This window comes from Oncorhynchus nerka, linkage group LG3, assembly GCF_034236695.1.
Source record: "Oncorhynchus nerka isolate Pitt River linkage group LG3, Oner_Uvic_2.0, whole genome shotgun sequence".
Classification (NCBI taxonomy): domain Eukaryota; kingdom Metazoa; phylum Chordata; class Actinopteri; order Salmoniformes; family Salmonidae; genus Oncorhynchus; species Oncorhynchus nerka.
The window spans coordinates 42,345,149-42,366,509 of NC_088398.1; the positions used below are offsets into that span (position 1 = coordinate 42,345,149).

The following is a 21,361-nucleotide window of genomic DNA, read 5'->3' on the forward strand; positions in this document are numbered from 1 at the left end:
GGTCATAGCTCAATGGGCTCCAGGACATATGTTGTCAAAATGGTGGTTTCAAAGTGTTATGTCAATAAAGTCATACATTTTTACGAAAACTAAAGTTATCTTAAAGGTGGACTCAGCGATACGATGTAGATGCAGAAAGTAAACAGCATAGTGGGTCAATTTCCGCAATAACTAAGAGCGTTGAAGTGAGAGGCTAAGCTTCTCCGCCGTTTTGATCTGGTGGCTCCCACACTGTAAGAGTGCGAGGCGAACCCGTGCGCGAGCAGATACCGGGTGTGACTGTGTGAGAGCGAAGTCGGACATCTCGCTCATCTCAATATCTGCGGTACTGCTGGTGGCAACGTGATTTCGCTGAGTCTACCTTTTAACCAAAAGCAAAATTGCCACAGACAGAGAAGTCACTTGAGTCATTAGTGTCATGCATAAGGGGACGTCAAACCAAAGTGAGAGCAGACGGTGTAGTTAGAGATGGATTATCATAGTGTTTCAGTGTCTGAGATTATTAACGTCACAAGTCACAACACACAGGCGAGGGAGTGGCAGCCGAGGACACAGAACACCCATCTCCGTAGACAGCCCCGCTTACTCACTTTGACAGTGACCTTGGTGCTGAGAATCTCCTTGGGCTTACGGAGTCCATTCTCAACCTTTGCATCCCCCAAGCCACTGCTACCCTTCTCCGCTCGCTTTCTCGAGCGCAGGGTATTCCATGAAAGAGATTTCCTGTTGTGCCAAGAAATGTACCAGTCAAATCCAGGCTTACACACACACACACTGAGGGCAGAGGTGCAGGGAGGATTGAGTGGGGCTAGCCAACTTGATTGAAATCAACTCAAAAGACAGAGAAAAAGAGGCGAGAGAAAGACAAAACGTATCTCATTTGGAACAGAATTTTCAACTAGAGAAACAAACGTTAATGTTTATGTCATGGTACATTAGAAATTCAGACCCACAAAGCGGCGAAGAAAGCTCCTCTATACGCTACCATACCTTGATTCTCTTACACCATAGTGGACAGACAATTTGTGTCAACGCAGCCTAGCGTGTTGGGGCATAAGAGGTCTTTGCCAACCATTCCGTGGCTCTACTTTGTCATGAGACTTTCAATGGCGCCGCTGTGTAAACAACAAACCTTTTGTCGAGGGCCGGTGTGGTTAGTAGAAAAATGAAAACAAGCAGTCTCCTACATCAGACAACGTCAACGAAAAGGGGTACAAAGAAACAAACAAAATCATATTTAAAAAGTGCATACACCAGTGTGCTTTTGAAGTACTCCTAACCTCATCACTCTTGTGTGAGAAAATAGATCTCAGAAGTGGGTGTTTGTGAACGTATTTATACAACACCAGGACATTTCCACGAGAAGAAGGATCCCTTTAATAAAGCTGGTAATAATAATGGTTGGTAAAAGCCACAAATGAAACGTTTTATTTGATTTTTTACAAATTGAAATCAACATGATAAAAAAAGAACAGGTTGAACTGATCTCACTGTTATTTTATGCTCAATGTGAGATAAGAATGGAGTCTAGGTCTCACGCTGTAAGAGCAAATGGTCAGTGGAGAAACATGCGGTTTGACTGCGGGGTAGTGATGCACGGTTGACCCATAACCCCCAGTCCCCGTGGTTTAGGGCTTTTGGGGACGGGGAGAAAACAAAAATCACATCGATCCACAGATGCAAAAAGGACAATGTCAGAGTTGAATTCAATAAGGGAAAAGCTGCTAGACGGAGAGTTGAAAATAAAGAGAAGGGAGGGCCAGAAAAGTCACGTTTGGGAGAGATTTGGTGACGTGGTAAAAGTGGACAATAGCAGTAACGACTTGTGTGACGATTGTGAGGCGCTGTACAAATTCGACAGTCACAAGACGTCAAGGGAACTGGACACTGACTTTAGGTCTATAACCTCTCGCATAATATTAACTCCTGCAGAATTAAGAATTTCTTGCAGTAAAATCATATACCAAATGTAGGCTACATTTTGACTCGGGAACAGGAGTAGAGAAATATGATTTATTTCTTTCAGAATTTTGAGAGAATGTGAATGTGCAGTGAGATACAGTGTGTAGAGATGCTATCTTTAGTATCTAAAACACATAAAATATGCATCCGAGCCAAACCGAAAACATGTTGGGTCGTTTTCATAGCTTTCTATTTCCTTACAAGCGTTCATACCGATGTCATTTGGACATTTTGCACAGAAATCTTTCCAATTTGTTTTTTGTTATTGAGTTCTCTCCCCGATAAGCAGACGACAGGAAACTTTACCGACGTCAACAAGATTGAAGCATTCATTTTATCGATTTATTACATTCTGGTGAGAAAGGGTTTACTTAGTCTTCTAGGGCGACATATAATGACAGAAGAGAAGCTGCATGTATCTAATTATAGACAAGTTGACTAATAAACAGCCTATCAAAATGTCAGAAATTATAAGCAGAAACATATCTAAATCAGCATAGCCGCAGGAAGTAGGGGTGCTGAAAAATCGGAAAATAAAAAAAAACAATATTAATAATAATGAAAATAAATTGCAAATTTATTTTTTTAACAAAAGTAGTGCACTGGGCCTGCACTAGTTCTATATTAGAGGGCTAGGGTCAATTGCGGGCCTCAGATTTTCACTTTATCACATATAGTTGGGCAGTTGCTGATGGGTTATTAGCAATTGCGGGCTGGGAAAACAAAACAGCTGACCCGGACAGCACTAGTGCAGTGTCATAGTATTTACCAATATTAACAATGTAACTGATTTTCTAACGCAAAACAAGTTCAACTTATGTTGCCTTGCAAACTACTCATGTCAAAATGGTATTTTACATATTTAAAATACATTTAAAATGATTAGTCAGACTACAAGTACAATGATGAACATTGTGACTATAATTATATTGCACAACCTGACTTCATTAATATGGATTCTCTTAAATAGTGCAAAATACATTATACAGGAATGTACTGGAGAGAGCGCATCAGTAAACAAAACAAATTAACTTTTTTACAGTAAACTGCCAACATATCTGATAATATTAAACAAATAAAATATGAAGAAAAAAAAATTAACACAAAAATAACAAAAACCACAATCTGTACAAATTGCCATAGACAATAACAAACTTTCTCCACTTGGAGAAATAGGCCCCAGTCCATCAAAAGGCCTTTCTTTTTTTCAAAACATGTCAAGTAAAAAAACGTGTGTTAGAAACAGAAATCAAAGCCCAGACCAGTCAGTTCCACATTGATGTAAGATTCTCGGTGCGTCTTCTCTACATGAAGCCATGATTCTCTAAAGTCCTTTTACTCTTTTCAGAGAATTACTCATGAAGCCTTTACATATATTAACAAAGAAAATAAGGAGAAAAAAATGACCCCTGTTGTCGTCCAACAGTTCCGAGTTAGTTCCCATAATGGGGGTTGGCGGTGTGTGTGTGTGTGTGTGGGGGGGGTATTGGAGCAGATTCAACTTTCACCTCATCCAATAAGAGCAGCTCTGTGGGGGTGGGGGCGAGGCTGAGGGACACTTACTTGATGCTTGCGTCAGCAGTACTGTCTTTGAGCGTTTTAGTGAGGGGGCCCAGGATGTGGCCTGGGACCCAGCCCTCGGCCGCAGGGGACTGGCTGTTGGCGGGCCGGTACACTAGGTACATGTTCTGCTGGTTGGTGGCCATGATCTGCACCATCTCGCCCTGGATCACACAGATCTCATTCTCCTTCAGTGCACTGTAGTCCTGGGTCACCATCATGGTGGAGGACATGCCGTTACATCCAATGCCGTCATGCTGCTAGGGAGGGGTGGGGATGGGGTGGGAGAGGAGAGGAGAGGAAGATAGATTGTATTATGACAGGGGAAATCAACATTGATACAAACCTGTATGCACATTCAAATAACATGAGTCATTACATACATTGACTCAATTCCTTAACTTCAGTACTTCTTGTCTGCAAGTTCGAAGTAAACAAAGTTTCAACATCTCCCGTTGAAATGTAAAACTAGGGCAGACAACAGACCGGGCTCACCCTCGTGGAGTCATAGCGTTCGCTGTGTTTCATGGGGTCAAAGCAGGAGCTGCCGTTGGAGGTAGATAGTTTGAGAGGAGTTGGGGTCCTTCCCGGTCCTGCCAGGGGGGGCTTCTCTGCCCCCACAGAGGAGGAGGAGAGGGGCCTGCTGTTGGAACTGGGGGGCCGACTGCCCGACGGGTTTCTGGTGAGGGATTGGGAACAACCCTTCTCCTTGTGGTACTCAATGGGAGACTGCAGGGCTGTGGTGATAGTCCAATGTCACACACAATCAATAAACGAAAAGCCACATGTGCGTATTCTGTGTTAGACGAATGAGGACCATGATAGAGGTGAAAATAGTATAACTCTAGTGTTGAGGTTGTAGTTATGACTAAATTAGTTTTGATCTAACTATTGACAATAACGCTAGGGTTGCAAAATTCATTTCCCAGGTTTTCCAGAAATCTTAGTTAGAAGATTATTTGAATCAGGAGTGAAAAAGCATGGAATCCGGAATCATCCTACTAGGATTTCTGGAAAAACATCTGGGGATCTTGGGAAAATTACCGGAATCTTGCAACCCTAGATTTAGCTAATGAAGGTAGAGGCGTATGTCAGACAGGAAGTTCTCTCACCAGACAGGAAGTTGCTCTGGGCATCCAGGACCTGGCTGACATGTTGGACCCACACCTGCTTGATGTCCAGGTTGGCCGCCTGCAGGGTGAATCGCTCGGCCGAGCCTCGACACGACAGCACAAACTTACAAGGGTCGTTGTCCACATGCTCCTCCAAGCCCAGGTAGCTCACCTGTCACAATGAAACACAAGAACGCTAGCTCAACACTGCTCAATTCAACAACAACGCTATGTGTGTGGTCTTTTCTATGGACTCTGCACTTTATAATGTTCTAAAACCCTGCTTTCAAACCAAAATGTCTCCGGGGGCTGGATTGAATGCAACAGTAGGAAATTGCCGAAATGTTTCTGCTCCATGATGTCCCAATAGCATTCACTGTTGTTTTGACATTACTTGCCTTGATGCTCTTCTTGAACTGGTAGCCTGGGGTGGACGAGCCCTTGCGGAGGAGCTCGCTGAGGATGACGATCTGCTCAAAGAGGAAGACCCTGCGCTCCTTGCTGCGCGACAACACTCCCGTGTCCTGTTCCGTTACAAAGAACGTCTCCTGCTGCAGCAGTTTACCCTGGCTGGTCAGCTTACCCTGGGGGACGGGGAGAGAGCGCGCAGCGTGCCGAACACACACAGGATCAGTCACGACTCAACATCTATCAACGCCGGAGAATGAAGCAGAGTCAGCCACGCCCCCTAGTCTGTCTGTCAACACTACGGCATTACCCAGTCTACCAGCCCCTTCTCTCATCACCACGGTCATAAAGCTTACAGCAGACCATTGTACTGGATCTAAGACCAGGGTGTTGCATCTCAAATGGAACCCTATTGCATATTTAAGTGCACTACTTTTGACTAGGGCCTAATAGGGCTCTGGTCAAAAGTAGTGCACTCTATAGGGAATAGGATGGCCATACAGGCCATTGGCAAACACAGTGCTTTAATCTCGCCACCGTTGCAGCAGGCTAGGCAAATCTTCGCTTAATTCAGAGGTCAGAGATTTCACGTAGTCGGAGTGTCATCAAAGTGACTTTGATACGCCCGTGTGGAAGAACAGACAGACCAAGTCATGACCTGCTGGAGCTAAATAGTCCAATAAGACAGCTTCATGAGTCATTTCACATTTTTCACAAACTGAGCACGGATTGCAAACAATCCTAAAATCATAGCTGATCCCGGTACTAACTTCCTGAACATGTATGCCATAACAAACGTAATTATACCACACCTCTTGATCTGCGGCGCTATTTGTTTCCTATTTTAATGCGCATGCTTTTATTGACTCCCTGGAAAACAGTGGTGGTTGTTACCGAGTGGAATATCCTGGCTAAATTGAATGACACTAAATGTACAGCACCTCATAGCCTTGTAGTCTGCCAAGATTCATCATGTCATTGCAGAGCTTGGGGACCTGGGACATTAAACCAACTGCCTTCTGTAAAACACATTGAGATTGGTGTGAGCGGTGACATTGATACAGCAGTGCTGATGGACACACGAAACATCAATTAGGGTTACAAAATTCCAGGGACTTCCTGGTCGAAAGATTCCTGGAATCAGGAGGATTCCCTGTTTTTTTCCCCCTCTGGTAAACGAGGTATTTTGGGAAAGCTACTGGAATTTTGGCAACCTATAGACAACAATCGCAAATCGCTTCTGTTACCTCCATCTCTTGGCAATCTAGTCCTGCTTTGGAACTATACTTTAAGAAGTCCTGAAAAAAAAGAAAAGGTTGTGTGTAATCAATAGGTCATTGAGGAAAAAACCTCCATTAGTTTCAGTTAATTATATCGAAGGGCATGTCTTTCAGGGATTACTTGTACGCCAGGAATACCTGGCGTACAAGTAACCTTCTTACCTTTAGAAGCAGCTGATACTTGGTAATTCTCTGAATTGGCTTTATGAGGAAGTCACTTATGCCAAGTCTTGAGCTGACCTCTTGCTGTACGCCCTAAAGTAGAATTAAATGCAATTAGCATTAGGCATATTTATAACGCAAAGAAAATATGACACAAAGTTGTTCTCAGACTACTCGAGAATTCTCAAAAGTGTCGTACGGCTCACCTCGAAGAACGTGTCGTACTCGGCGACAATGAATTCAGACTTGGGCTTGTTCTGGCAGTAAACCACATACATGTGTAGTCGCCTCTCCTGTATTACAGAAAAATAATATTAGCATCTTTCCTCTCGTTTATTTTTCGCTCTGACTTCTCTTCCACTTCTTCTGAATAATCATTTTTGACCCACATAAGTCACCTATGGTTGTTGAAGGCGTCTACCTTGAAGTTCTACCGCGGCCATTGTCACGTACCGTCACACATACCGAACAACAAAAGGGGACCCCACTCACGTACATGTTTAATGAAAAGCTCAGGAAGGTGCTCGTTGTCTTCGAGACATTTCTCCAGCTCACCCACAAAAAAACTGTGGGAGGAAACATTCTCTCAGTCACTCTGATAGGGCAATGAGGCAAGCCAAAATAGTGCTAAACCACATGAGGAGTGACCTGGTTTGGTCTTCTAGACCTAATGACAACACAATCCAGTTATGGGAGGTTTCTGGCTGGTCAACGTGTTCAATTCTCCCCAATATTACAAATATGCACAGTGTACGTCCCAAGTGGCACCCTATTCCCTATACAGCGCACTACTGTTGACCGGGTCCCATAAGGGGTATGGTTAAAAGTAGTGCACTACATAGGGAACCATTTTGGGACTCAGACAAGTCAGGAGACCAGACTTACTCTTTGTGCCAGTCGTAGATCTGGTGAATATTCCCGAAAACGATTTTGTCTTTTCCTTTCATATCTTCAGGGACTCCCTTATCCTCGATCGTCTTCATGAACCCCTTAAAGAGAGGAGGGGGAAAAACCCCGAGCGAATTAAGGTCATGAACTCTAAGACAGGAAACACGAGTCAGATATTGATCAGCATTGTGAGACTAGCATGCAGTGGCAAAATAAAATAGGATGGATAAATATGGTTGAACTCATGGGCCGCATCCCAAATGGCACCATACTCTCTATTTAGCACACGCTATAGGGAATAGGGTGCCATTTGGTACTCAGCCCTGGATGTGAGAAAACCCCCTACGCACTTATCTCAATATGTGATCTCAAACCCAACCCGATAATCAAATTATGTTTCCTGAGGAGTTGGGTATGTAAATACAGTCACAAAATCGGGGAGCCTCTCTGTGACTTTGACAGAAATACCAAAGAACACAAGGCAAACAGGACGACAACAAGGACATAGCCCAACACTTTAGATGTGTCCATAAAAGCACACTATTCCCTATATACAGCAGTGCACTGGTCAAGCGTAGTGCACTAAATAGGGAAAGGGGTGCCATTTGGGACAAAGACAGAGATTTCTGAATTGTCAAACTAGAGCAGTGAGTGGTCACATTCTCCACTGTTACTAAGACATGCCTCTCTCTCTCATGCTCATTCCCCACTATTGAGGCTGAATAGCCCCCCCGCTAGGACGAGATTCTTGTCAACTCACCTCCACTACAATCCCCAAGTCCTTGACATAGTCCTTCTCAGTCTGCACCAGCTCATTGAGGACAAACCTGGGGAAAAGGACATGTGTGCTTAGTGACCTGAATACACACAGGAGGCAGCATTTCTCAGCAGGATGAACCACCTATAAATGCAGTACAACCTTCAAGGGAAGAATATAATAGCTTCATTGTTCCTATGAGGGGAACTTGTTTTCTGAGTGGTTGAAAAAATAAAAAATAAACCAATATAAACAGAGTAGGTTAAACAGTAGACCCGCTAGGTGTCCTTCTGAGTGTTACACATGTAACCAAACAGGGGACAGGAAGACAACATCGGAGCCATGAGTGTGTGTGCTATATGACAGAGGCTAAGCTCCACGTCACTTACATGCGTCCGCGCAGAGCCTTGGCCTTCTGATCCATTTCAGGGTTCCTGGGCAGGGCTGGGCTGGTCTGTTCCGGAGGGGTCAAAGTGGTGAAGCTGGGGTAGGCACCTGGCTCCAGATTCTAACACAGGAGAGACAGAGGATATGAAGCAAAGAAGTCACAGTCATACAGTCCACTGCTGTGACACAGGGAGAGGGAGCCGAAGGAGAAGAGATCACCCTCCGCTTAACCAATGAGCTGCCAACTCCAAATAAGTCTAAAACAGTCTGTATTGTACTCTTTCGGGAAATGGCTCCGCGTGTACAAAGCTGAAAGAGAGTAGTAAAACCGAATCGGAGTGAATCGAAACATTGCCAAATGCAGAACATTCATAAAGGAAGCTACTGTGCAGCAGACGCTTGGAACCTTATCACATCATCGGCCACCTGACGTCATACTACTTATCTGATCTGTATGTGGCAAGACTGCCCCGTGCCCCAAATGGCACCCGATTCCCTGTCCAGTGCACTACTTTTGACACGAGCCTTATCAAAAGTAGGGCGCTAAATAGGGGATAGGGTGCCGTTTGGGACTCAAACGGTGTCCTATCCTTCCACATTCAGAAAGGAAGATATTTGCAAACTTGCCCTATAACATGAACATGCAGCTCCTAGTCAACGTGACGTGGTTAGTGGCGTTTCAAAAGCCGAAGTTAGAACGAGTGGATGACGTCAAGCGGACGAGAGCGTTCGTGCGTAGATTGTCACCGACTTAAGTGTGCAAAGTGAGTGTGCAGAAATGGCAATTGCTCAGTGCCGTTTTTGTATTTCTTCACCTTCCGAACTTACCATCTTAGTTTGGACCAACTTTTCTATTGCACTGACCAGCTCCGCAGCGCTGGGGACATCGGCAGAGCCCTGGCGCGCTGCAAGCAATGCGGAGGACTGCAAGGCACAGTTTAGGAGGAAGGGAAGGAGAGAGGGAAGGAGGTAGGGCGTGTTAGCAGCAGGGAGGATGAGGAAGAGGAGGAGAGCGGGAATAGAGACAGAGAGACAAAAGGTAGTTATTAGATAAGCGCTTAGTCAGGACCCAGCTACAAAAGACAAGCTTTAGTGGAGCAACGTGAGGTGCTGTTGGAATTATACACAAGCTACATCAGTTAGTAGTAGGCCCGGGCACATTTCAGTGCCAACGGGTACGTCCCAAATGACACCCTACATTGTAGGTCACTACTTTTGACCAGGGTCCCATAGGGTGCCATTTGGGACAAAGGGGTGGGGTGGGCTCTTGTGTAGTGAGAGAGTGAAAGTGAGAGAGTGAAAGTGCAACAGTGTGTATGTTAGTCAGTCACGTCACACACAGGGAAGCAGCTCTTCCAGCTGCAAACCAAGCCAGTACACATAATGCTTCCCATTCAGCAGACACGGATTCAGCTGCAGACACATCTGGTAGTTAGTGGCATGGTGTTGCATAGTACACATAGGCAGCAGAGGAAAGGGAAGTGGAGGGGGCTGCAGGTGGACACATCTTAGGAGCCTGTGCCGAGAGACATAGCAGATTTTGGAGATCAATAAGGTTGTTAACCTGAAGGGAAGACGTCCATTAACCGGAGGGAAGGCTAAGCGAAGCCTGTGTCCCAAAATAGCCCACTATCACCCTACAGTGCCCTTTGGACCCAGGTCAAAAGTATTGAACTTTGTAGTGAATAGGGTGCCATTTTGGACGCATCCGAGAAGTAACTCCAACAGAGTGAGCGAGTAGACTTAAAGGGTCAGAAGAGGTAATACAGTGTCATAGTGTGGGGGTGCCATGCCATACCTTCTCCTCCTGGGATGAGGGGTCCTTGATGATCTCCATGGGGGGCGGCAGGGGGGTGTGCGAGTCATCCTCGGGCTCCTCCTCTCCTCCGCTCTGCATTCCAGAGGACTTGGACAGGGTGCGCTCCTTCCTGCACCTCTGTAGGGAGAGAAGGGTAGAGAGGGTAAAGTCCGGGTGGAGCGGGAGGGGTTAACGTGGGTCATTGTCCCGGAGTTCACCGGGGGGTGTCCTGCTCCATCACAGTGCCTCTCTTTGTCTCAACATCACACTGGGTGCTACACAGCCACCAGCCAGAAAGTCACCGGAGTCCAAATGGCACCCTATTCCCTATGTAGGGCACAACTTTTGACCAGAATTAGTGCACTACATAGGGAATAGGGTGCCTTTCTAATCACAAATCATGTGGAATACATCTGTGACCATTCCTTTAGGATTTTTATCATGGGGCTGTGCGAGGAATGAGAACAAGGAATCTACTTTTCTGTTACTGTGAAATTATACTGTAGCGACATGACCTTTCTTTCTTGACCCCCTTTTTCTCTCCAATTTCCTGGTATCCAATTGGTAGTTACAGTCTTGTTCCATCGCTGCAACTCCCGTACGGACTCGGGAGAGGTGAAGGTCGAGAGCCATGCGTCCTCCGAAACAAGATCCTGCCAAGCCGCACTGCTTCTTGACAAACTGCTCGCTTAACCCGGAAGCCAGCCACACCAAAGGGGTCGGCGGAAACGCCGTACAGCTGGCGACCGTGTCAGCGTGCATGCGCCCTGCCCGTCACAGGAGTCGCTAGAGCACGATGGGACAAGGACATCCCGGCCGGCCAAACCCTCTCCTAACCCGGACCACGCTGGGCCAATTGTGCACCGCCTGATGGGTCTACCGGTCGCGGCCGGCCGGCGACACAGCCCAGGATCGAACCCGGGTCGGCAGTGACGTCTCAAACACTGCGTTGCAGTGCCTTATACCACTGCGCCACTCGGGAGGCAGGGCATATCTTTTTGGTTGGCATCTAAAACATTTACATGCAGCAGTTGCTAAAGTACAGCACAATATTGCTCTGCTATCCATCAACCAAATGAGAAGTAAGAAATAGACTACCTGCACTGACAAAAATTCTCTCTACTTTTCCTCATGCACAGAGATGCTTGTAATTGCTCAAATTTGCTTGAAATTAGTTGACACTGAAATTGATTCAGAAGGATGCCGATAGTTCATGACTTGTGATGAAACCAGAATTGCACCCTGCAGAATGATCCCTTTGTTATTGGGGATGTGTCCCAATAATACTAAACTCTACGAAAGAAACAGACCTTTTTCAGGACCCTATCTTTCAAATATAATTCTTAGAAATCCAAACAACTTCACAGATCTTCATTGTAAAGGGTTTAAACACTGTTTCCCATGCTTGTTCAATGAACCATAAACAACTAATGAACATGCACCTGTGGAACGGTCGTTAAGACACTAACAGCTTACAGACGGTAGGCAATTAAGGTCACAGTTATGAAAACGTAGGACCCTAAAAGAGGCATTTCTACTGACTCTGTAAAACATCAAAAGAAAGATGCCCAGGGTCCCTGCTCATCTGCGTAAACGCGCCTTAGGCATGCTGCAAGGAGGCAGGAGGACTGGAGGTGTGGCCATTGCAATAAATTGCAATGTCCGTACTGTGAGACGCCTAAGTCAGTGCTACAGGGAGACAGGGTGGACAGCTGATCGTCCTCGCAGTGGCAGAACACGTGTAACAACACCTGCACAGGATCGGTACATCCGAACATCACACCTGTGCGACAGGTGCAGGATGGCAACAACTGCCTGAGATACACCAGGAACGCACAATCCTTCCATCAGTGCTCAGACTGTCCGCAATAGGCTGAGAGTGGCTGGACTGTGGGCTTGTAAGCCTGTAAGGCAGGTCCTCACCAGACATCACAGGCAACAACGTCGCATATAGGCACAAATCCACCATCACTGGCAAAAAGTGCTCTTCACTGACAAGTCGCGTTTTTGTCTCACCAGAGGTGATGGTCGGATTCCCGTTTATCGTCGAAGGAATGAGCGTTACACCAAGGCGTGTACTCTGGAGCGGGATCGATTTGGAGTTGGAGGGTCCATCATGGTCTGGGGCGGTGTGTCACAGTATCATCGGACTGAGCTTGTTGTCATTGCAGGCAATCTCAATTCTGTGCATTACAGGGAAGACATCCTCCTCCCTCATGTGGTACCCTTCCTGCAGGCTCTTCCTGACATGAGCACGTCTGGGACCAATTGGATCGGAGGGTGAGGGCTTGGGCCATTCTCCCCAGAAATGTCCGGGAACTTGCAGGTGCCTTGGTGAAAGAGTGGGGTAACATCTCACAGAAAGAACTGGCAAATCTGGTGCAGTCCATGAGGAGTAAATGCACTGCAGTACTTAATGCAGCTGGTGGCCACACCAGATACTGACTGTTACTCTTATACTTTAGCCTTGGGAAATTGCTCCTCTATCGATGGGAGGATTTTCTTTTTTTTGGGGGGGGGGGGGGATGCTGCAGATACACAATCGCTGTAGTTATCAACTATCAACCTTTGGTTGCATGTGAAGTAAGGTTCAAGAGAGGTTCAAAAAACTGATCTGAAGGGGAATCAGCACAATGGTTTGGAAAGATCTCTTACAAACCATTGCCTGAACTGTACTTCTAAATATGATCCATTCACTTAAAACCTTTTGTTAAACGAAGAGCATGAAAGAACCACAACTCCCCAGATAGTGTATTCCCACAGCAATTCGTGATTCAAAGAACTGTGATGGACATGTCCTTTAGAAACCAATTACTGCATGTTACAGAGACACGTTGGAGAGGAGAGCGAAAGGGAGAGAGGGAGATGCGGCAGAGACAAGGAGACGCGGTGGAGAGGAGTCAGGACGCTCATTACCTCGTCTACGCTCCCGTCGTGCAGGGAGCTCTCAGGCGGCCCCAGGTCGATGCTCTTGCGGCCGTCCCTCTTCTTGTGCTTGCTGGGGAACTTCTTGACGCTGCTGCCGTGGCTGAGGCGACGCACAGGGCTGGTCAGCCACTTCTTCAGGGTGTTGCCCGAGCGCTTCGGTCCCGGAGAGCTGGACTGGATGGAGCTCAGGGAGGCCTGGGACTGCAGGTTGGCCACCGACTCGGTCTTCGCTCCTTCGGGCCCGCTGACCGAGTAGTTCTCTGGAAAGGGAGGAGGCAAACAGCATTTTAGACTTCCGAATTCACCCTGGCCGACATTCTGCCAGACACACACACCTTTAGAGTACCTAAGTACCCAGCAGGAGCTTCAATTCAGACATTTCTCCTTGGCTCTGCGTGCGTCCCAAATGGCACCCTATTCCCTATCTAGCGCATTACTTTTAGCCAGGGCCTATAGGAAATAGGGTGCCCTTTTGAATGCGGACCCTTTGGTACTGTACTAACTAGAGTGATGTCCCTTGTCGCCTGACGTATACTAACAAAAGCTTCTTCTTTTTTTAACCCATTACTTCCCAAAAACATAGGGTGAGCAAACACGGTCGTGCGTTTATCGACATTGCTGAATGGCAGACTGCATGAACGCGGTCAACCCAGTGATCAACATTGGCCAGTGTAATACAACTACTGCTCCGGACTTTATTGTCCCCACGGGGAAGTTGTGTTGCAGTGTCATGTACACATTCAAAGTGGCGTTTAAATGCTATGTCGGAATGCAAGTCATTCGTATACCAACATTGCTCAATGTAGGATGCTACTGTACAGGAATGCAAGTCACACAGTGTGCTTTCTCAGCTGGCTCCCAAAGGATCATTTCACGAGGCGCCTAAGATTCACAACACGTCTCCTTCTATTTCTACAAACAGGACCTGTAGGTAAATGTTAAAAGCGGCTGCCCCGTCCATTGGGATCAAAAATAGCTCGATACTAAAGGAAACATTTGGCCAAGCCATTGAGATGAAAGGGGGGGGGGGGGGTACGTTTGTGCTGTGGGGGAGGGCCTCTGTTGACCAGGCCAGCCAGGTCAAACAACTCACAAGTCTGCAGTAAAAAGCTGACAGTGTCCATGCTGTTATCAGCAGGCTGGGGAGATATTTGCTGCTACGGTCAGCCCTATTGTGGCAAACAAAAGAGGGAGGATAGCGCAAATATCCCGCTTCTCTGCTAAACATGGTATCTTTCTCTCTCTCTCTCTTTGCCATTTCTCTCTCACTGTTTCCCTCTCACTGGACTGACCTAGACTTCATTTCCCATCTATTTGAGGCTATGTGGGAAAGTACGACAGTGCTATCCACAATGACAGCGGACTACATGTTCGGGCCCTGTACTAGAAGAATCTCAGTCCTGCTTATCGTGCAACTCCGTTTGCATAGAATGTATCCCGAAAATGGCATTAGAGGTGTTGAGTGAAGCTGTGAAATGAAGCATGAAATCCTAAATCCTGAAATATGTTAACATAAAATGGGGAATGTATGGATTATGGAGCAACTGGAAAGCAGTTATGGGGCAGACAGTGGCATCTGTCTAATACTAATAGGTTCATTCCAAAGGGTTAACAGTTCATGAGTTCCAACAGCCTCCATTCATTCCAAAGCGGTCCTCATTGCACGGAACCCAAATGGCACCCTATTCCCTATATAGTGCACTATTCTAAGCCAGAGCCCTAGTGTAGTGCACCATAAAGAGAACAGGTTGCCATTTGGGATGCATGCATTGAGAGTAAAGTGTAGCGTGTGGGGCTGCTGACTAGCTGCCTTTTGTGCTAGATGACTCATTACAGGGAAGTGACCTTGAGGAGAATCATGTGGACCAAGCCTGTAGTTAGATATTGTAAAGTAGAACAACTCAGCAACCCAGAGCCATATCAGAGCCCCAGCCACAATCTCTCCCCGAGGAGACAGTCAATAACAGGGCAGTGAAGGGGGGGGGTTATTCAGTTATTGAATCAGAGCTCCTAGAGTGTGCGGCTCTCCTTTTCTTTTTCAAGTGTTCTACTCCGCTAGCCATCACCTGGCCTAAACCGGAGTTCTACTCCGCTAGCCAGCACCTGGCCTAAACCGGAGTTCTACTCCGCTAGCCAGCACCTGGCCTAAACCGGTGTTCTACTCCGCTAGCCAGCACCTGGCCTAAACCGGTGTTCTACTCCGCTAGCCAGCACCTGGCCTAAACCGGTGTTCTACTCCGCTAGCCAGCACCTGGCCTAAACCGGTGTTCTACTCCGCTAGCCAGCACCTGGCCTAAACCGGTGTTCTACTCCGCTAGCCAGCACCTGGCCTAAAAAGGTGTTCTACTCCGCTAGCCAGCACCTGGCCTAAACAGGTGTTCTACTCCGCTAGCCATCACCTGGCCTAAACAGGTGTTCTACTCCGCTAGCCAGCACCTGGCCTAAATAGGTGTTCTACTCCGCTAGCCAGCACCTGGCCTAAATAGGTGTGCGTTTCTTTCGCCTCCAGAAACTGAAATAGTGAAACGAGGAATAGTGACAAAAAAAAGAAGAAAAACAGGAGAAATAAAATGGCACAGATGGCTGCCTGCTGAAATCCACTTTGTGGAGCAGCGCGTCACACTTAGACTTGATGACAACAGCAGGCATGTGCTGGAAAAATGGTCTCTCTCTCATTAGGCCCTGCTCTGTGTGCACATGGCCTATGTCCCAAATGGCACCCTGTATATTGCACTACTTTTGACCAGGGCCCACAGGGATTCCCAAACTTAGTGCACTACATAGGAACCAATTGGGACGCAAACAGGGTCCTCTTAAGCGCCTTCATTTCCCATCTCGCCAGATTAATGGCTGCCCTGACAGAGGGATCATATTCTCATTCCTCATCCTGCTGTCTCACTGTTACCTAGTTCTGATGCAGAATCTGTATGCTCTATCACAGGCCTTCTGTTTACACTGGAAACAACCACTAGGAATACTCCCTCCAAACCACAAAGGGGGATTCAAACCGAGGGAAATATTTCACAATAAGATATTGGAGATGGACAGTCGTCGGGGTTATATCATGACTCCACAACGTGAAATGAAATACATTTGTAAATGTTGGTGACTCATATAAATGTGGTTTCATGACTTTTTGGACATTTTTATGTTCGGATACCACTGCAGAAGTTAAACTGTTTAAACTGTCAGTCTGTCTAAAATGTTTGCGTCGGTTATTATCGCAGGGCGTGGGACAGAGTATAATATTTCCGTGTCACCAAACAGTGGTTCAGTTATGTGATATAGAGCCACAGTCCCACACAATGGAAACCTGTGGAATGACCTTGAGTCAATTTCCCAGTCTCAGCTATAGAATGCCCGAAAGACGAAAAGCGGAGAGATTTCCCCCACAATTCACTGAAAGATTCTCTTCGCCTCAGTGCAGTGTCCCAATGACTTGAACCGATTTCTAACTGAGCCAGAGTTCACAATAGCCTGCGGAGGACGGGTATTAGAGCAGGGCGGCAGCTGGAGCAATGTGAGAGGTAAAATTCCCTCAGATGTTTCCCGTTGAGGACCAATGGCGGCCTAGCTTGTGGCAGGCAGCTAGACAAGCAGACCAGTCTGCACCTCGGTCAGTGTAGGGAGAGGCACGGACGAAGAGGGAGAAAGAAGAGGTGGTGTTCGTCTACATTCCTTATCTAATAATAGTTTTACATTGACTACCTGTCCTGATATGTGGTGTCAAATATGTAGCAAAACAGGTTCTTAGTACAGACCCCTAAGCCTACATTTAAAAAAGCTTACAGTGTGGAAAGTCCCTCCGGTGGAAGTATTCATTAATAGTAATTAATTAAACTGAAGACTATGAGGAGTGTCTGTTCCGAAACGAGTTGAATTAGCCTGAACCGTCGACTGCCTTTACACAAGGCACCGCACAGCTATCTAAGCAAAACGTGTTCACAGAACGTCCCCGCAATCTGCCTTTGTTATATGTGTGCTATATAAACCACATCCTATCTCCTGTAAACTTCCTGAAACCATGCCGTGGCTGCATCCAATATGGCACCCAGTCTGTGACAGAGATGTCCTGTCAGCAACGGAACAAGTCAGTAGAAGCTGTTCTATCAGGTGTCTTTATCAGGGTGTCTCTCCGTGAGGTGTTGGCTATGTCACAGTTATTCACTGTGGTGAATCTTATGATGTCATCAGACTTCCGGCAAAGAAAAAGGGTAGTCCTTGTCTGGGTGCAACCGAACAAAGGTATCGTGCTTTTCCTGCCTGGGTACAGACAGTGTTACGTGGACCATCTTATACCTGTCTGTCAATAGAAATACCATAAACACTGGCATAGTACCCGTAACACGGGCCCCATTAAGGAAAAGCAGGACAGGTCTGTTTGGTTGCACACAAGCATGGAATTGACCTTTTTCTTTTCTGGAAGTTCACTATGTGTCATTTTTATCATCTGGAACGATCGCACTTCACGCATAGTGCATTTGGAAAGTATTTAAACCCCTTGACATTTTCCACATTTTGTTACGTTATAGCCTTATTCTAAAATAGATTAAATTATTATTTTTTCCCCTCATCACACAATAACACATAATGATAAAGTGAACAAAATATATATATATTTTTTGCAAATTTATAGAAAATATAAAACAGAAACACCATATTTACATAAGTATTCAGACACTTTGCTATGAGACTCGAAATTGAGATCAGGTGCATGCTGTTTCTATTGATTATCCTTGAGTTGTTTCTACAACTTGATTGGACACGGTTTGGAAAGGTACACACCTGTCTATATAAGGTCCCACAAGCCATGAGGTCAAAGGAATTGTCCGCAGAGCTCCGAGACAGGGTGGTGCCGAGGCACAGATCTGGGGAATGGTACCAAAACATGTATGCAGCATTGAAGGTCCCCATGAACACAATGGCCTTCATCATTCTTAAAAATGGAAGAAGTTTGGAACCACCAAGACTCTTCGTAGAGCTGGCCACCTGGCCAAACTGAGCAATCGAGGGAGAAAGGCCTTGGTCAGGGAAGTGACCAAGAACCTGATGGTAAATATGACAGAGCTCCAGAGTTTCTCTGTGGAGATGGGAGAACCTTCCAGAAGGACAACCATATTTGCAGCTCTCCAGGGCTTTATGGGCTTTATGGTGGAGTGGCCAGGTGGAAGCCACTCCTCAGTAAAAGGCACATGACACCCCGCTTGGAGTTTGCCAAAAGTTACCTAAAGGACTCTCAGACCATAAGAAACGAGATTCTCTGGTCTGATGAAACCAAGATTGAACTCTTTGGCCTGAATGCTAAGCGTCACGTCTGGAGAAAACCTGGTACCATCCCAACGGTGAAGCATGGTGGTGGCAGCATCAGGCTGTGGGGATGTTTTTCAGAGTCAGGGACTGGTAGAGTAGTCCGGATCAAGGGAAAGATGAACGGAGCAAAGTACAGAGAGATCCTTGATGGAAAACCTGCTCCAGAGCACTCAGGACCTCAGACTGGGGCGAAGGTTCACCTTCCAACAGGACAATGACCCTAAGCACACAGCCAAGACAATGCAAGAGTGGCTATGGGACAAGTCTCTGGGACAAGCTCTTGAGTGGCCCAGCCAAAGCCCAGACCTGAACCTGATCAAAGATCTCGAGAGACACCTGAAAATAGCTGTGCAGCGACGCTCCCATCCAACCTGAAAGAGCTTGAGAGAATCTGCAGAGAAGAATGAGAGAAACTCCCCAAATACAGGTGTGCCAAGCTTGTAGCGTCATACCCAAGAAGAATCGAGGCTGTAATCGCTGCCAAAGGGGCTTCAACAAAGTACTGAGTAAAGGGTCTGAATACTTATGTAAATGTGATCTCAGTGTTTTATTTTAATAAACGTGCAAACATTTCTAAAAACCTGTTTTTGTTTTGTCATTATGGGGTATTGTGTGTAGATTGATTAGGGAAAACAACTATTTAATCCATTTTAGAATAAGGCTGTAATGTAACAAAAATGTGGAAAAATGTCAAGCGGCCTGAATACTTTCCAAATGCACTGTATCCGAAGAGTTTTCAATTCTCTCAGTGCGGTTCACAATCTGCAAGCCAGCTTCCATTTGCTGAACGAGCAAAACGTGAAAACCCCTAAAAGGATATAAAAACAACAACAAGAGCACCAATAACCCAGACATTGGATACAAACGATGAAAACATCCTCTTCGTTAACTTGCAGGGCAACAATTAAAAGGAGAGATGCATCCCATCCACACCGACAACCCTCCCCTAAGAGTCATCTTCAAAGAAACTTGCAGTAATGCTTCAGACGAAAGGGGAATTGTGGCTAATTTGGTCTTCAAAAAGACTCCAGCGGCGTTACAATCTACCCTCAACGAGAAACTAGGTTAAGAAGGGAGAAAAATCGGACTCCTATATTATGACGCATTGTTGACAGACGTACAGTAACAGAAGTGTTGAAAATCAAATGGAAACGAAACCCATGACATTTGTAAAACTTAATAACAAGCATGTTACATAATTCACAGTTATGAATTCAATGTTTATGAATGGGAGCCTACTGTGCAGAGGCAGTGACTACCATAATGCAGTCCTGCTCAGATCCCCTGACGGCATCTCCAAATCGCTATTATTCATCCTCTGATCCAGAAAATAACCTACTTTTGACACAGCTTCATCCTCATCCTCTTCTATGAAGACAGCACAATGACACAATAGCATATAATGCCAGTTATTGTCAGTGCAGCAGCTATTTCTCTTACCGTTCACAGCCCGGAGATACACTATATGACCAAAGGTCTGTGGACACCTGCTCGTCGAACATCTCATTCCAAAATAATAGGCATTAATATAGAGTTGGTTCTCCCTTTGCTACTATAACAGCCTCCACTCTTCTGGGAAGGCTTTCCACTAGATGTTGGAACATTGCTGGGGGGACTTGCTTTCATTCAGCCACAAGAGCATTAGTGAGATCGGGCACTGATGTTGGGCGATTAGGCCTGGCTCGCAGTCGGCGTTTCGTATTCGAAAGGGTTGAGGTCAGGGATCTGTGCAGGCCAGTCAAGTTCATCCACACCGATCTTAACAAACCATTTCTGTATGGACTTCGCTTTGTGCACGTGCGCATTGTCATACTGAAACAGGAAAGGGCCTTCCCTAAACTGTTGCCACAAAGGTGAAAGTACAGATTCGTCTAGAATGTCAGTATGCTGTAGCGTTAAGATATTCCTTCACTGGAACTAAGGGGCCTAGCCCGAACCATTAAAAACAGCCCCAGACCATTATTCCTCTTCCACAAAACTGTACAGTTGGCACTATGCATTGGGTCAGGTAGCGTTCTCCTGGCATCTACCAAACCCAGATTTGTCTGTCGGACTGCCAGATGGTGAAGTGTGATTCATCACTCCAGAGAACGCGTTTCCACTGCTCCAGAGTCCAACGGCGGCGAGCTTTACACCACTCCAGCCGACGCTTGGCATTGCGCATGGTGATCTGAGGCTTGTGCGTGGCTGCTCGGCCATGGAAACCCATTTCATGAAGCTCCTGAGGAACAGTCATTGTGCTGACGTTGCTTCCAGGGGCAGTCTGGAACTCTGTAGTCGAGTGTTGTAACCGAGGACAGACGATCCTTACACACTACATTACCTCAGCACTAGGTGTTCCTGTTCTGTGAGCGTGTGTGGCCTTCGCGGCTGAGCCATTGTTGAGCCTATACATTTCCACCCCATAAATGGCAGCTCTAGCAGGGCAGAAATCTGACCAACTGACTTACAAAATGCATCACATGGAGATGATTTCCGTATCTTAAAAGTTACATATCTTGAAAACTTGATCGCCGACAAGCAAAACATTTTGAGACTACGTCAACAATAGACTTATGAAACAAATACCAAAAGTTAGTTTTTTTGGGGGGTGGAGTTTTCCATTAAATCTCGAAAACGTCAGCAAACAAGTAAACACTGGCAAGGCAATATTAATATTAATCAAAAGTTGTTCTCTAATAGGGGTCAGCCAGCTACAGTTTGTGAAGTCCGATACAAGCATTGTCTCACAAATGTTTGTCGCAAACATACCTCAAAAAGCTACGTAACATCCCTGACTGATGTACAGATAAAAGCACTGCTCATCAAC

General features: G+C 46.1%; 1 protein-coding gene across 1 annotated transcript in view; it reads right to left on the minus strand.

Moving 5' to 3' along the window:
- Positions 1–1,405: 1,405 nt before the first annotated feature.
- LOC115108212 (kalirin-like) overlaps positions 1,406–21,361 on the minus strand; it is a 257,001-nt gene continuing 237,045 nt past the window's right edge. Inside the window, 14 exon segments of the mRNA XM_029632309.2 lie at positions 1,406–3,782; positions 4,018–4,259; positions 4,635–4,806; positions 5,033–5,218; positions 5,984–6,061; positions 6,290–6,340; positions 6,485–6,577; positions 6,691–6,777; positions 6,981–7,050; positions 7,370–7,473; positions 8,133–8,199; positions 8,519–8,637; positions 10,315–10,452; positions 13,231–13,502. Coding sequence (XP_029488169.2) covers positions 3,522–3,782; positions 4,018–4,259; positions 4,635–4,806; positions 5,033–5,218; positions 5,984–6,061; positions 6,290–6,340; positions 6,485–6,577; positions 6,691–6,777; positions 6,981–7,050; positions 7,370–7,473; positions 8,133–8,199; positions 8,519–8,637; positions 10,315–10,452; positions 13,231–13,502 — 1,940 coding nt within the window. The 3' untranslated portion in view covers positions 1,406–3,521.